This window comes from Protopterus annectens, chromosome 1.part0 (genome assembly GCF_019279795.1).
Source record: "Protopterus annectens isolate FY-2018-M chromosome 1.part0, PAN1.0, whole genome shotgun sequence".
Lineage (NCBI taxonomy): Eukaryota > Metazoa > Chordata > Ceratodontiformes > Protopteridae > Protopterus > Protopterus annectens.
Genome location: NC_056725.1, coordinates 1,289,869,214 through 1,289,884,399, shown reverse-complemented (window position 1 = coordinate 1,289,884,399; position 15,186 = coordinate 1,289,869,214). Strand labels below are relative to the sequence as shown.

The 15,186-nt window shown below is 36.9% G+C and overlaps 1 protein-coding gene across 2 annotated transcripts in view; it reads right to left on the bottom strand.

Annotated features, from left to right (window-relative positions):
- Positions 1 to 827: 827 nt before the first annotated feature.
- The window catches only part of LOC122797642 (cytochrome P450 2D20-like), a 487,724-nt gene continuing 473,365 nt past the window's right edge, over positions 828 to 15,186 (bottom strand). For both annotated transcript variants that reach the window (XM_044066188.1, XM_044066192.1), the window contains exon 9: positions 828 to 1,510. In XM_044066188.1, the coding sequence (XP_043922123.1) occupies positions 1,332 to 1,510 (179 nt within the window). In that variant the 3' untranslated portion in view covers positions 828 to 1,331. The remainder of the gene's footprint in view (positions 1,511 to 15,186) is intronic.

Here is a 15,186-nt window from a genome sequence, read left to right as displayed (position 1 = left end):
TTATTTTATATCTTCTGATGACCATATGGATGGACAGAGCCACCATGGACCTTTTTCAGCTCTGAGATAAACTGCCTGCATAAAGTGCATTCATAATGTTTACTGAGGTTACAAACAGAAATGTCAGAAAAGAGCACTCATATTAATAATTAATAAAGCATCACAAAACAATAATTTAAACATGTTGCAAGATCTGTGATGAGTCTGACTTTCCTTCCTCATTTATTAATAACAGCTCCTACTCTTTCCCTTACAGCTTAAACAACAGCATCTCCTAGTATCACATCAGAGCTTTTTTACAAAGGATAATACATACCCTGTCCCCCTAGGCATTTGTTCAACTCGTCTTGTATTAGAAGTCAAATAAAAGTAAAGTCTCTACCCTAACTTCTTCTTAATGCTTCTCCTACCAGTCATTAAAAACATTTTTGCTCATCCAAGTAGGTTTTTGGTACACCATTTAACTGAGTTTCATCAGAACATAAGAGCAGAAAAAGACTTGGATAACAATTCTTGACCGAAATAAGTTTTACATTTTATACTAGGGCTAGGCTATACCTCTTAAGTCAACTTTCGGTGTGTCTCTTAAACATAGGCCAAGGCTTGTAAATGTACTTAATTCATAAACAAACAGACTGCTTCTGGCCAGTCAATTTCAAGTTTAACAAAACATTTGAAATATGGTTGGAATATCCTAAGAATGTTGTTGATGTCAGAGGATACAAGACCACTGGCACTAATCTCTGAGGCAGCTATATAATTTTATACAAAATGTGAAACTTCACTTGAAATAAAATAAAAATACATTAATTTATTTGGTTTACGCCCTGCAAAAGATCTTACATTTTCCATTTAAATATTAATTTTATGTTTTACTTAACTCATTAGATAATCACAAAACACCCAAGTCTAACAGAAAAATGATGAGCTGCTGAAGTAAAACTCTGATACTATACCATGAAACCCGACGATGCAAACATTCTCAAAAACAATCATATTTTGACAGCAGCTATATATTTATAATGCTAATTATCACAGTTTTAATGCCCTACAAATCTACAGTTTAACAAAACAGTGATGAGATTAGCTCTAGAAGTAGCATTTTTTTGTTTATCTAAAGATACAGAATGTTGTGATGTGATATATTTAATTACAGAACTGACTTATTTAAAACTAAACCTTTATAAAGTCCTGCTCTTTCCCAAAGAAAGAAACTATGAATCTTGAGTTTCAAAATCTATGCCATTGTACCAAATCCTGGAATATAATTATGGCATCCTGCTAGACAACTGTAACCCAACATAAATGCTCCATTATTGGTAATCACTTAATTATCTTAATTTTGCACATATCTTGAAGGGGGTGGGTGCCAGTGTAGACATAAAACATGAATCTGTGCTTGGTTTGGGTTCACTGTCTGGAATGTGAAACGTGAACTGTTGCATCATAGTTGTGAAAAAGATGAAAAGCTCCGTCCGTGCTAGTTGTTCTCCTAGGCATATACGATGACCTGAAAATAAAAGGAATTTCAAATAAAAAAGTTTCATGGTATGACTTCAGCATAATATTTCATTATATGGTAACAGTGTCAACACATCTAAATACACATTTCATATGTTTGCTTTTCAAATTATTGCAAAATATTAGTTACTTTTTTAATCTGTGCTCATTTTTCTTGGGCTACCCATTAGTCAGATATCTTGAGGATAATTAAAAAAGCACAATGATTAAATTAAACTATCATTATTATTTAAATCAACATTTGCCTGCAGGACAAATTGCAGTATGAAACTGGTGACTTAAAATGATACAGCACCCTTTCAGGATAACAATACGGTTATAGAAAACAAGACAATTCCAGGGAAGGATTATAACTAAATAACATATTTGTGGCAAGTCAGAAAAATGAGAGTTTTACAAGCTAATAAGAAAGTGAACCAAGTTAAAGAAAACATAATTATATGCCTGAAGTGAACACTGAGCATAGCTTGGTGATTGTGACTGAGAGAGCAGTAGGGTAAGACAGGTACTGCAATGGAACAGTTACTTTGTTACAAAATATTTTCAGGCTGAATCCTCCATCAGGTAGAAAATGTTATGAGGACTGTGCTGCTAGAAAGAGCATTGCTGTTTATTACATGCATGTTTCTGCATTTCAGAGCTTTCATACATCTTCAGTTTGTCTGCAGACTTTTCCCCAAGACCTTTCCTGTGCTTTATCCTTCTTGTTTACTCGAATGCCGCCAGGTGGAGGCCTTGTAAGTAGGAAGGCTTTTTCAGAACTTATTTTTCTTTAGTCTCCCTCTCTTCCTTTCTCTTCTATTTTGACATCTTTACAGGTAGCTGGCATGTGAAATCACTGCACTGTAACCATTGTATATGTTCACACGCTAAGAGGTTTACTGTGTTTTATACATCTATTCATTTGCATGGCTGTGATTAGAATTATATGGTTAGGTTTATGTGTGATACTTCATTTATTCATTTTAAACAATATACTGGCATATTATATCACTTAATGCTGCTTCATTTTAACATATACAGACCATTAACTACTCTTCCAAATATATTTGTATACAATGTTTCGGATTTTCCAAATGTTATTTTATTGTTTCCCTTTGGTGTTTTCTCCTCGGCTTCCTCTGCAAATCAGAACTACCCAGTAGTGACTAACCAAGTTAAATATGCATAAATAAATAGATATAGCTATCTGTCTAAAGACCATAGCAGTATTCCTTGATCCCCAGCTCAAGTCTGCAAGTTATTGGTAAGCAAAACATTACAAATGGACAAACATGTTTATGCCATAATGTACCAGTACAAGATTACAGGAGTTAGCTGTGACACAGGCCCCATCCCAATGGTTCAGGGGCAAATGAAAGGATGGCAGCACAGGCCTGCATGCTGTGCTTTTTTTTTAAAAAACTATATAACCAATGTTCAAACCTCTTTGATAAAATGATTGCAGTGATTTATTTATGTATAAGTGGCAGTACATGATTTTGTGCATTCTATACATATGTATTTATCTATTTATGTGTGTGCCTCCACATGATTTGTTTGTACCATGCAGGGGTATACCCTTAAACAGATAAACACATAAATACATACTCTGAAGTGTTGTATACTAACTTTCTATTTATTTTCTTTTGTTCTACTTATGCTGAGAGTTTTCTGTGATGTTTCCCTTGCCGATGCCCTTCAACTTGGCAACTGCGATATTCGGCAACTTCTGTTCATCGATTTGAGGATCAGAGAATATTGCTTAGATCCTTAGAGAGGTACTCACATACTTACATAAGTACAAACATATACACAAACACATACCCAATAGAACCAAGATGCTCTCCTCTAAAAAAAGGAAGCCAATCTGGTGGTTCCCTGCCATTAACAAACTCTACAACAGAAGGAGGAAACTGATGCGGAATAAGGTGAAGTCCCAAGACTGTAAAAACTCTCTTATCAGCCCCAACAAAAAGTTGAGATCCCTCATCAAATACTCTAAAGCTAGCTATGAAAACAGAATTGCAGCAGATAGTAAAGGCAACCACAAGGCCTTCTATAGTTATGTAAAGAATCTCCACGGAAATACCCAGATTTGCTCAGAGTTATTGCACAATGGCACCTCCTATGGCCAACAGATATTGCCAATATACTGGCTGACATTCAGTGCCAACTTTACCCCTCTCTCCTCCACCAAAGGACCAATCACAATACCAGTATATTGCCAGGCACCCAGTATTATTGCTGCACAGGTTAAAACAGCACTGTCCAAGGCCAAGAATACAGCTTCTAAGGGACCTGACAATATCCTTGGCTGTGTTCTACATGAACTACAGAGTGAACTTGCACCTCACCTGTGTGCCCTGCTCAATCACAGCCTCACCTCAGGCTTTACCCCTACTGAATGGTGCACTGCTACAGTCATCCCTCTCCACAAAGGAGGAGTGACTACAGACCCTGGGAACTATTGTCCCATTAGCCTGAAGAGTCTGATATGCAAAATTATGGAATGCATCATCATGGACCTAATAAACAAGGCTATTGGGAATCTCCAAACTCTGGATCCCACACAGTTTGGTTTTGTGAAGGGTAGATCATGCCTGCTCAGCTTGGTTGACTTCTTTGAGTCAGCCACCACAGCTGTGGATGAAGGCAAGGTGGTTCATACAGCCTACCTTGATCTGGCCAAGGCCTTTGATACCATTCCCCACTCAGGAATCATATAAAAACTCACTAAGCTGGGCACCAACCCCTATAACACTAGGTGGGTTGCAAACTGGCTCATAGATAGAACCCACAGTGTGAAAGTAGCTGATTCCAAGTCAGACTGCCGACCAGTCATGAGTGGAGTCCCACAGGTTTCGGTCCTGGGTCCTCTCCTGTTTGGTATCTACTTCTCTGAAGTCCAGACTAACACAAAGGGACTCTGGCTGACAAAGTTCGCAGATGATTGCAAGTTGGGAGCCATAATTAACTCCACAAGTAATGTTGACATCCTACAGAAAGGCCTCACTGAAACCAATGACTGGTGTCAGAACCATGGCCTTAAACTCAATGCCAAAAAATGTGTCATCATCCCCTTTTTTTGAAAAACCCGGTTCCCATGAATTACCACATCAATGGTAGTCCACTGTGGTCAGAAAGTCCTTCTATGTGGCACATCTCATTATTAAGGGTTTTGCATCCAAGAAGAAAGAGGTCAATGTCTTTCTCTATTCTTCCCTCATTAGGCCAATCATTGAGTACAATCCCCCATTTGGAATGTACCTCACTAGACACCTGCAACAACTGGAGATGCCACTAAAGTACCTCACAAAGTGGATCCTAGGCCTTAAATACTTGTCCTATATGGACAGACTCAAACAACTCCAACTATTCTCTGTCTCATATCACCTACTTTGAAGCGATCTCTGCTTGACTTACAAAGCCATGTCTAACCCAGCTCTGTTAGAAATGCTACATCTAAAGAAATCCCAATCCCTCCACACTACACAATCCAGAGACCTCAACCTCATTACCACAATCAACAGAACAAGCTGGAGGGACAGGTTCATAACCAAGAAACTGCCCATGATATGGAATAGACTTCCTATACATGTCAAGCGGAGTGCCTCACTGGCCCTCTTCAAGAAAAATGAGTGGATGGGAAATAGAAAATTCAGCCCGGGATCACTCCAGTGACTCTACTCGACAGAGGCACTGGGAACTAAGGTCGGGTGGCATGATGCCAGGGTAATCCTATGCGCTAGGCTTGTAAAGGCTCCAGGGCCATTAGCCTAGTACACACCTATGAACCTATGAACATACATGAATACATACATACATGCATACAATCTGGTGTAGAGGTCATCTCTGCCTGAAGGTTGAGACTATGCATACAGCCAAAATTCATGTGCTAATTTGCCTTGCAGTATGACATCTTCCACACATATCCAAATACTATGTTTAAATGTAATAAATGGTACATTAAGGTTTTCTTAATGATATGTTTGAAAAGCTACAAACAGAGAAAAAAAAATAATCATCACAGATTAGTTGCAAAAAAGATGCATTTTTGGGAAGTTAAATGTAACACTGTAGAGATTACAATAGATGGAGCAAAAAAACATTTGTTTTGCATACTTTAGACTGTCTTTTTTCACTTTAAAATAATATGTTTCCTATTTAAAAATATATTGCCCCTCTATTCAATGTTTTATTGTAAACTACAGGAAATATAAAATATACCACAGTTAGCCTAGCCTCTGCTACATTTATACCATTACCATTGGCTACTGTTACCGTAGATTGAGGCCTGAAACTGTCTTCTAAGGCCAGTTACAACAGATAAGTCTGCCCACTCACAACAACACAGTGACATAGAGCAGTGTGTGTGTGTGTGTGTGTGTGTGTGTGTGTGTGTGTGTGTGTGTGTGTGTGTGTGTGTGTGTGTGTGTGTGTGTGTGTGTGTGTGTGTGTGTGTGTGTGTGTGTGTGTGTGTGTGTGTGTGTGTGTGTGTGTGTGTAAATGTGTGTGTATGTCTGTGTGTGTGTGTCTCTCTCTATATATATATATATATATATATATATATATATACAGAGAGAGAGAGAGAGATTAGATATAGATAAGTTTCTAACTTTCTTATTTTGCATTACAGTGGAATTAAATTATTTATTTAATGTAAATGCACTGGTTTCCACCTTTTCATTGCCATTTTATGGCAAAGCTTTACATTTTTTTTCAGTGTGAGCAATTTAATTACAGATGTCAAACAGTACCTCTGACTCCATCTTTTTTCCAGGCCTGAGTGGTGCTAAATCCTGGTATATGGCTTCTGACATTCAAGCCACTTAAGCTTAGTGTCATTTTATCCTTTCAGCTATAGATATTTAACAGCAGTGCTAAAAGTTTTCAAATATTCAATTTTTCTATATGCTCTTTATATTCCTCCATATGATAGTATGTTCCTGAAAGAATTGGGAATATGTAACAAAGTCTAGAATATTCAGGATCTTTGTCTGGAAGTGTTTGTGTAGATACTTTTATACCCCAAGCAGATTCCAAGAGTGTAATGAGTTGGCAGACTTTGAAAATTCCCTACAGAATACTCTGTCAGAAATAGCATGTGAGCAAATGGGTGTAAGTAAGGAAATTATTTATTTTTTTTTTTTTTAGCTGAGATACAGGATTTGAATTGCCTATACATAGTAAGGGCTTATTAAGTTTAATTTTGGTGGGTGGCAAAAAAAAGTAATTACTAGAAAGTGGAAATCAAAGTCTAAACCATTGCATTTGAAGTATTGAATATTGTAAAAGAGATAAAAAACTGGAAGAGGAACCTTTAGAAAAGGGATGGAGCAAATTATGTAGAAATAAAGGGTAATTGTGGGGAAAATGCATACAGAGTAATGTTTAGGAGGAGGAGAGAGGTTTAAGGGAAAGCAGGAATTTATGTAATGCTAGATTGATGATAACTGAATAACTGTTACCATGTTAACTTGGTTTGTTTTCTTGTATATAAATGTATGTTTGCCTATGTCTTAAAGGATAATTAAATAACAGTGTTAACATTCAGGTAAGGCACCTTAGTGCACATCTACCAAATGACTTCATGTACTATTGATTTATTTTGGCACCACTGAGACTCAGAAGTAAAATCTTTGAGATCTAATGGAAATATGTATCCATGTCTGTGGTCAATACAATTCTGGTCCTGGGCAGAATTCCATGTTGCTGTTGAAGAAAATAAATCCAGCTAAGTCAATGAAATTTTGGAAAGAACAGAACTTGCCAATGTTACCCACCTGTAACCGCATTAGAAAAGGGATGTATCACCTTCCCTAGCTGGCTGTAATATATTGTCACTACATATCAATTTCTATATCTATATCTCTCTGTCTCTTGCTCTCTCTCTCTCTCTCTCCCCTATATATATATATATATATATATATATATATATATATATATATATATATATATGGGTCTACTGCTTAACATCGGAAATACACTTCTTCGAAATTAAGCAGTAGACCCTACACGTCAGCGAAAGTCTACTTAAGTGAAAGTGAACTTTCGCTGAAGTCTAGCTCCCCGGGCTACCCAAAACAAAAATAAAAACACTAAAACATGTTTTTGCAGGGGGGGCAAGCCCCCCTGCACCCCTCAAGTGGGGGGCTGTGCCTCTACACTCCACCTACTTAAATATACCAACTCCAAGATTGCACTACAGTGGGGAAAAGGAAATATTCCCATTCCACTCTGTAGTGTGACTGCCGAAGTCAGTGTTAGAAGTTTCACTACTTTGAACAAGTGGACTCGGTAAAGTGGAGCTCGAAGTAGTGAAACTTCGAACATATTGATGGAACCCATACACATACACACACACACACACACACACACACACACACACACACACACACACACATGCACACATATATATATATATATATATATATATATATATACATATATATATATATATATATATATATATATATCTATATATATATCTATATATATATATATATATATATATATATATATATATGTATGTATATATATATATATATATATATATATATATATATAAAATATATATACATATATACACATATATATATATATATATATATATATATATATATATATATCTATATATATATATATTGCCCTTATGATCCAGATTAAAGATTTCCCACAAAGGACTAATTTGCTTACCTGTTTAAAAAAAGTAAACATATGTACACACCTTGCAGGCTCTATACATATATATATATATATATATATATATATATATATATATATATATATATATATATATATATTTTTTTAACGTTACCTAATTTTTATCTTTGTTGGGTATGAATTATTAAAGCAGATATACATATACTTGAATTCCAGTTTTACAACAAAGCATTTAATGTGCATTCATATACAAAAACAAGCTGTGGCTAGTGCACCATTAATACTTATTACACAAATTTGCCATATATATTCATCACTTGTGTTTGAGAAATGCCTCTGAAAAGAGAGCCCTTCAGCCTATATGACCAGTGTGCTCATATCCAAAGACAGCGATAAATGCAGTTACTATTACTTTCATCAAGATCTACCACTCTACCAGTGGTGGCTGGTTACTTCAAATTAAAGGAGGGCTGCAGGAGACAGCTGAATGGGTGGGGCCAATGGGAAGGGATATGGCCAACTAGAAAGGGATGGAGCTATGCTCAAAACCACAACAACTGGAACTTTAATTAAATACGCTGCCCTGGGTGCCAAACAGTCATTGCGAGAGTCCAATCAAGACAAAATGAAGTGTAGAAGAAAAAAATATTTCAATGCATTGGCTACATGACAACTTACTTAATATCCAGATGGAAACAGGTTGTGAGGCATGAAAAAATAAATTACTTTCTAAATACATTACTGGAATGCCAGTCAAAATCAAGTATAAAAAACAAGCAGCACTCAACTCAAACCACTACTCCTTGCACTGCAGTTCTAATTATAATTTATATTCAGCTTTATAAAATTACCAGGTAACATGCTGAAAGTAGCAATCTCTGTGATACCCCCACTTGTAAAAATGTTTCTTATCCAAAAAAGACCTGCTGCCTAACACAACTATCTACTTGTTTCATGGGGAAGACATGATCAAAGTAAAAAATGAACAGCAAACAAGAAACAAGCTCAAGATAAATTGCTTAAGGATTCCTGCACAAGTTATGGACCACACATGATAGATTGGTATTCTGTTTATTTTACGGGTAAGCCTGCAAAGATGACTGCAAGTCTCCAACAAAAGATGACTGCAAGTCTCCAATAAATGTAATGAGCTTCTGAAAATACTGTAATCCTGTCCTTTTATTACAAATACTGTCATATGCATGTCAATACCCAAGGCTTATACATTATCTAGTTATGTAAATATTCTCTGCATGGCAACAACGAAAAGGCTTTCAATGCTGGTAATTCTTAAACAGTATGCTTATTAAAGCTTACTTGCATCTTACAATCTCCGACAAGCTTACCTGATGCTCTTTAAATCATTGCTACTTAAACAGAGCAACAGGGCACTGTAACAGCATGCATTTCCTGAATAATAAGAAGCATAAATCAACAGTGTAAAAATCTGACAGAAAACCAGAACATTCTGCAAAATCAAGGACAGATGAAAAGCCACGGTCGTACTTGTGGTCTACCTTGGATGGGGCAATACTCTACACACTTGCACTGCATAACTGCTCCTTGCCTTCCTTGGACACATCCAGAACCACTACACTGGAGAGTGGGGTGCAACAAGTATGTCATAATTTGAAATGTCTCTGGCTGACAGTGATGGCTCTGACACTCATACCTCTCAACTTCAGAACAGGAAATCTGGACAAAGCCATACATAGAACTAGAAGTGGGCACAGGCCCAAAAATAAGACCAATTTTTAAATATTGCTCTTATTAACTTAGATAATAGAACAGTAGTAGATCTTGCATTAGTACAAATTTTCTGAAGGGTATGAAATCTGAAACTCAAATGTCTGCCATTATTTTCTAACTTCAATCTTTAATGACTTGCCACTAATTTGCTAGAAAACCACAATTTTATGAAAAACAGACCAAAAATGTGATGCAAAAATATAAAGTTGCCACACAATACAGCTGGGAACCTGTCAAAAAAGGGAAACACTGTTAACTTGAGCAGCTAACAAAATAAGAGCATCTACATGCATTTCTGAAATAAAAGTAATCTATAACTCTGATCATTACAGTTATATATAATTGTAAACCCTCCACATTTTTTTCCAAAATTGCCATTTTGAGGAGGGATTATTAGGAGAGTGCAACATTTTGAGCCAAAATTGGGGACAATTGAGATGTTTGGATATTCCTAATTCTACAAAGCGATTTGCACGTACCTCTCAACCTCTTAATGCAGGAAACCTGGACAAGGCCAAATATATTGGGGGAACATACAAACACTACTAAAAATTACTCTTGTATAAACTTAAGACAGTTGATAGAATAACAAGTCTTGCATTAGCATGCATTTTTCTGAAAGTTATGACGTGTCTGAAACTCAATGTCTGTCATTTAGTGACTTCATTCCTAAATGATTTGCTAGAAAACCACAAATTTTATGAGGAACAAACCAAAAATAAGAAGCAAATATCTATTCATTCTGCAAAAATATGGACAACTGAGAGGTATAGTTCAACTGGGGCAGTCTGAGTTTGCTACCCTTCCCCTTCCCTCACAAAATCATGGTCGAATGGAGCCTCCCCCCCCTGCAGCCATCCCAACGTCCCATTCCTTGGTTATTTTGCCCCATTTACCATAAACACTGTAATGTGCATACTGCTTTACTTCTGCGATGATTTAGATTTCATTTGAAAGATTTATTTTGCATTTTGCACACAAACCCTAATAGATATCTGTTAAACAAAGCAATGCAGTCTCACAATGAAAATAGATTTAGCATTAACATTTATCTGCCCTTGAAACTCACATGCATTGAAACAGCATTGAAACCCACATTCAAAGAAAATACATTTTGCCAGTGGCAGATAAAGATTAACTCTGGGCTGTTTTCAAAGTCATAGGCCCCTTGAACATGAAACATGCACATGCTCTTTGATACACCTTCCTGACTGTATTACATTATATTCCTTGTACAATACAGTTGCATTTTAAATTTATTGTTTTGAACATTTATCCAGTAAACAATGAAACAGAATGCATGCACCAATGACAAAACCACCCAATTCAGAACATTTCCATCATAAAACGTCTACTCAACCTTCTATAGTCCACCAGTATCAGTAAATATGCACAATCTCTGAAGTAGCAAAATCCACATTAAAGAAATCTCTAACTATAAAGAGGTTGCTGCTAGCAAGCAACTTTATATGGCATTGTTTCATCTACAAATAAAGTGCCTGTTGCCCTTGAAGAATAAATTGCCTATGTTGCATGCATTAAAAAATGATAAGCTAGTAATACCGCAATAGGGAATGGATAGCAAACTGATAACAGGTTCATAGTTACTAGGTATCTTTGCCAAAAAGGACTGCAGCATCCACCCCCTTTAAAACACAAGTACAGTATCAGCAATGCATCTACCTACTGTGGGAGTAGAACCCACAGCCTTCTGCATCAAAAGCAAGTACACTACCTGTTGTGCTATTAACAATGCAAGCAGACTTAGCATAAGCAGCACTAAACTTTTCTTCCCCTGCAGCTCTCAGCTCCTTGTAAAATCTACTCGACACTCAGCTGTATCTCTGAACTTTGCAGCACAAGATATCTGGAAAAAGCCAAAATTTATTATGGGGACAAAAGGCCAAAAACCAGGGACACATTTTAAACATTGCTTGTATAATGTTGGAAAGTTGCTAGAATAAAATGCTGTGTTACCACCATACATTTCACTGCCACGTCTTGAACCCAGGGGACCCTGTGCAAAAAAGTCAGAGAAACATACCATTATGCCAAATCAGCTGAAACAGAGGAAGACAAACTTAAATGGCTACTATTTAGTGAATTCAATTCTCACCATAGCTCTTAACCTTAGCACAAAATACCTGGATGAGGCCAATAATGGGGGAATACAGTCCCAAAAATATGGGCAAATTTCAAATAACAATTTCTAGAATAAAAGGTTTTGTTTTACCATGTACTTTCTGAAGAATATGAAGTCTGAAATTCAAATGCCTGTTATTTTTAAACATTTGTTAACCAGGAAACTAGTCTGACTTGGAACAAAACAAAGCCAAATTTCAGCAGAGCAGGGAGAAACACTCCAGACACATCTTTGTAAGGGATGGGAGGACATGCAGACTCCACACAGAAGGCACCCCAGCCAAGAATAAAACCACAGAACCTGTAGCTGTCAGGCAACAATGCTACCAGTGCACCACTGCACTGCAAACTCTTACAAGTAAATATGAAGATACAGAAACCACAGATTTTATGACGAACAGAACAAATATGAGGCAAAAATCTGCAATTTTTTCACAAATAGTGGTGGGTAGGGAATTCAGGTCCTTGCCACCTGCATCCAAGGTACAGGGTTCAAGCCTGAGTATTTCTACCCACCACTATGTGTTAAGAAGGGCATTTCACACACACACACACACACACACACACACACACATACATACACACACACACACACACACACACACACACACACACACACACACACACACACATTTGAACAAACAGCTATTTACACACACACACGTTTGAACAAATATCCATTTACACACACACCCTGGTTTGAACAAACAGCTATTTACACACACACCCTGGTTTGAACAAACAGCTATTTACACACATACCCTGGTTTGAATAAACAGCTATTTCTACACACACACCCTGGTTTGAATAAACAGCTATTTCTACACACCCTGGTTTGAATAAACAGCTATTTCCACACATGCACCCTGGTTTGAATAAACAGCTATTTCCACACACGCACCCTGGTTTGAATAAACAGGTATTTCCACACACACCCTGGTTTGAATAAACAGCTATTTCCACACACACACCCTGGTTTGAATAAACAGCTATTTCCACACACGCGCACACACACTGGTTTGAATAAACAGCTATTTCCATACACACACACCCTGGTTTGAATAAACTGCTATTTACACACACACACACACACACACACACACACACACACACACACACACACACACACACACACCCTGGTTTGAATCAACAGCTATTTCCACACACATACACCGTGGTTTGAATAAACAGCTATTTCCACACACACGTTTGAACAAATATCCATTTACACACACACCCTGGTTTGAACAAACAGCTATTTACACACACACCCTGGTTTGAACAAACAGCTATTTACACACATACCCTGGTTTGAATAAACAGCTATTTCTACACACACACCCTGGTTTGAATAAACAGCTATTTCTACACACCCTGGTTTGAATAAACAGCTATTTCCACACATGCACCCTGGTTTGAATAAACAGCTATTTCCACACACGCACCCTGGTTTGAATAAACAGGTATTTCCACACACACCCTGGTTTGAATAAACAGCTATTTACACACACACACCCTGGTTTGAATAAACAGCTATTTCCACACACGCGCACACACACTGGTTTGAATAAACAGCTATTTCCACACACACGCACCCTGGTTTGAATAAACTGCTATTTACATACACACACACACACACACACACACACACACACACACACACACACACACACACACACACACACACACCCTGGTTTGAATCAACAGCTATTTCCACACACATACACCGTGGTTTGAATAAACAGCTATTTCCACACACACCCTGGTTTGAATAAACAGCTATTTCCACACACACACCCTGGTTTGAATAAACAGCTATTTACACACACACCTTACCTGTAAATGGGTCTGGAAAGCAGTAATCCACCTCGATTGTCTCGAAGCAGCAGCAATATCCAGCTCCATTGTCTCAGCAAACCTGCACTCGATGTAACGCTTCCCTGCAGGAGAACTCAACTTACCTCACTCCTAATTGGTCTTGTGCTCAAATCCCTGCTTACCTTTCTCCCGATTGGTCCTGTCTGCGGTTCAAGCAGTCCGGAGCTCCTCTCTTCTGTGTGGTCATCTACTGCACTGTATCTTGGGCATCTGTGGGGCAAAAAATACCTTCTCTGTATCTGGACTGCTACTCAGGCAGTCAGAGTTGGCAGAGATTCCTCGGCATCGGCAGGGCAGTGTGTCCGTGCATGTGCGGCGGTTCCAGTTCCGGTAATCGGTAAAAAAAGGAAATATATTTTTTTAAAGTTTGTTTTTATTTCTTTTATTTATAGGTGGGGCTGCAGTCCTGCAGACCGATAGCACGAGCCACCCCTGCATTCTACTACTTTGTCTCCAATTGTTTGTAGAGTTTTGATGGTTTCATGTTGTTATGCATTTTGGTGGTCTTAGTGAGATTTGAGGCATTTGTACAGTTTTATGTGCAGATTTTCCAACCACTTATTCTGTCTACTTCTGTAGTGTTGTCTGTGACATGCTATTTACTCTAACTCAGTTTGGAACAAATGGTGTCGTCCTGTCTCATTTCCAGCCTTTGGGTTGAGATGATGGCATCTCGTTAAAACCATTTCTATCAATGAATTATTAAAATATATATACATTACTATTAGTATATACATGCATTCTTTAAATATTATATATGTATGAATATTTTAATATGTAGTTTTTAAATATATCATTTATTTATTATTAGTATTTTTAATTAGCATAAAATTAATTATTTATTTTTTTATAACTTTAATCAGTTTTAAAAAATATATGTTCAAGCATGAAGTTTTTTCTTGAGAAGTGATTCATTCCTGTCCCTAGGCACATTGTAAAGTGTGAATTACAAATTATGAATTAGAAGAGTATTATAAACAAATTCAGTGATTTATGAAGTGTTAAATATTAACATTGTCACTGTCATCGAAATGACTATAGGAAGTATTAGTAGAAAATGACAATGTATACAAATATATAATTTACCATATACATTTTGAAATACACTTGCAACATTTAGTTAGTACAGTAAGGTGACTTTCAATGTATATTGTATTATTTTATTAGAAGTATTATGTATTATTTTATTGTGAAAACAATTTTAATCAATTATTAATTCTATGTTATGAATTAAAGCTGTGTTGATGCCTT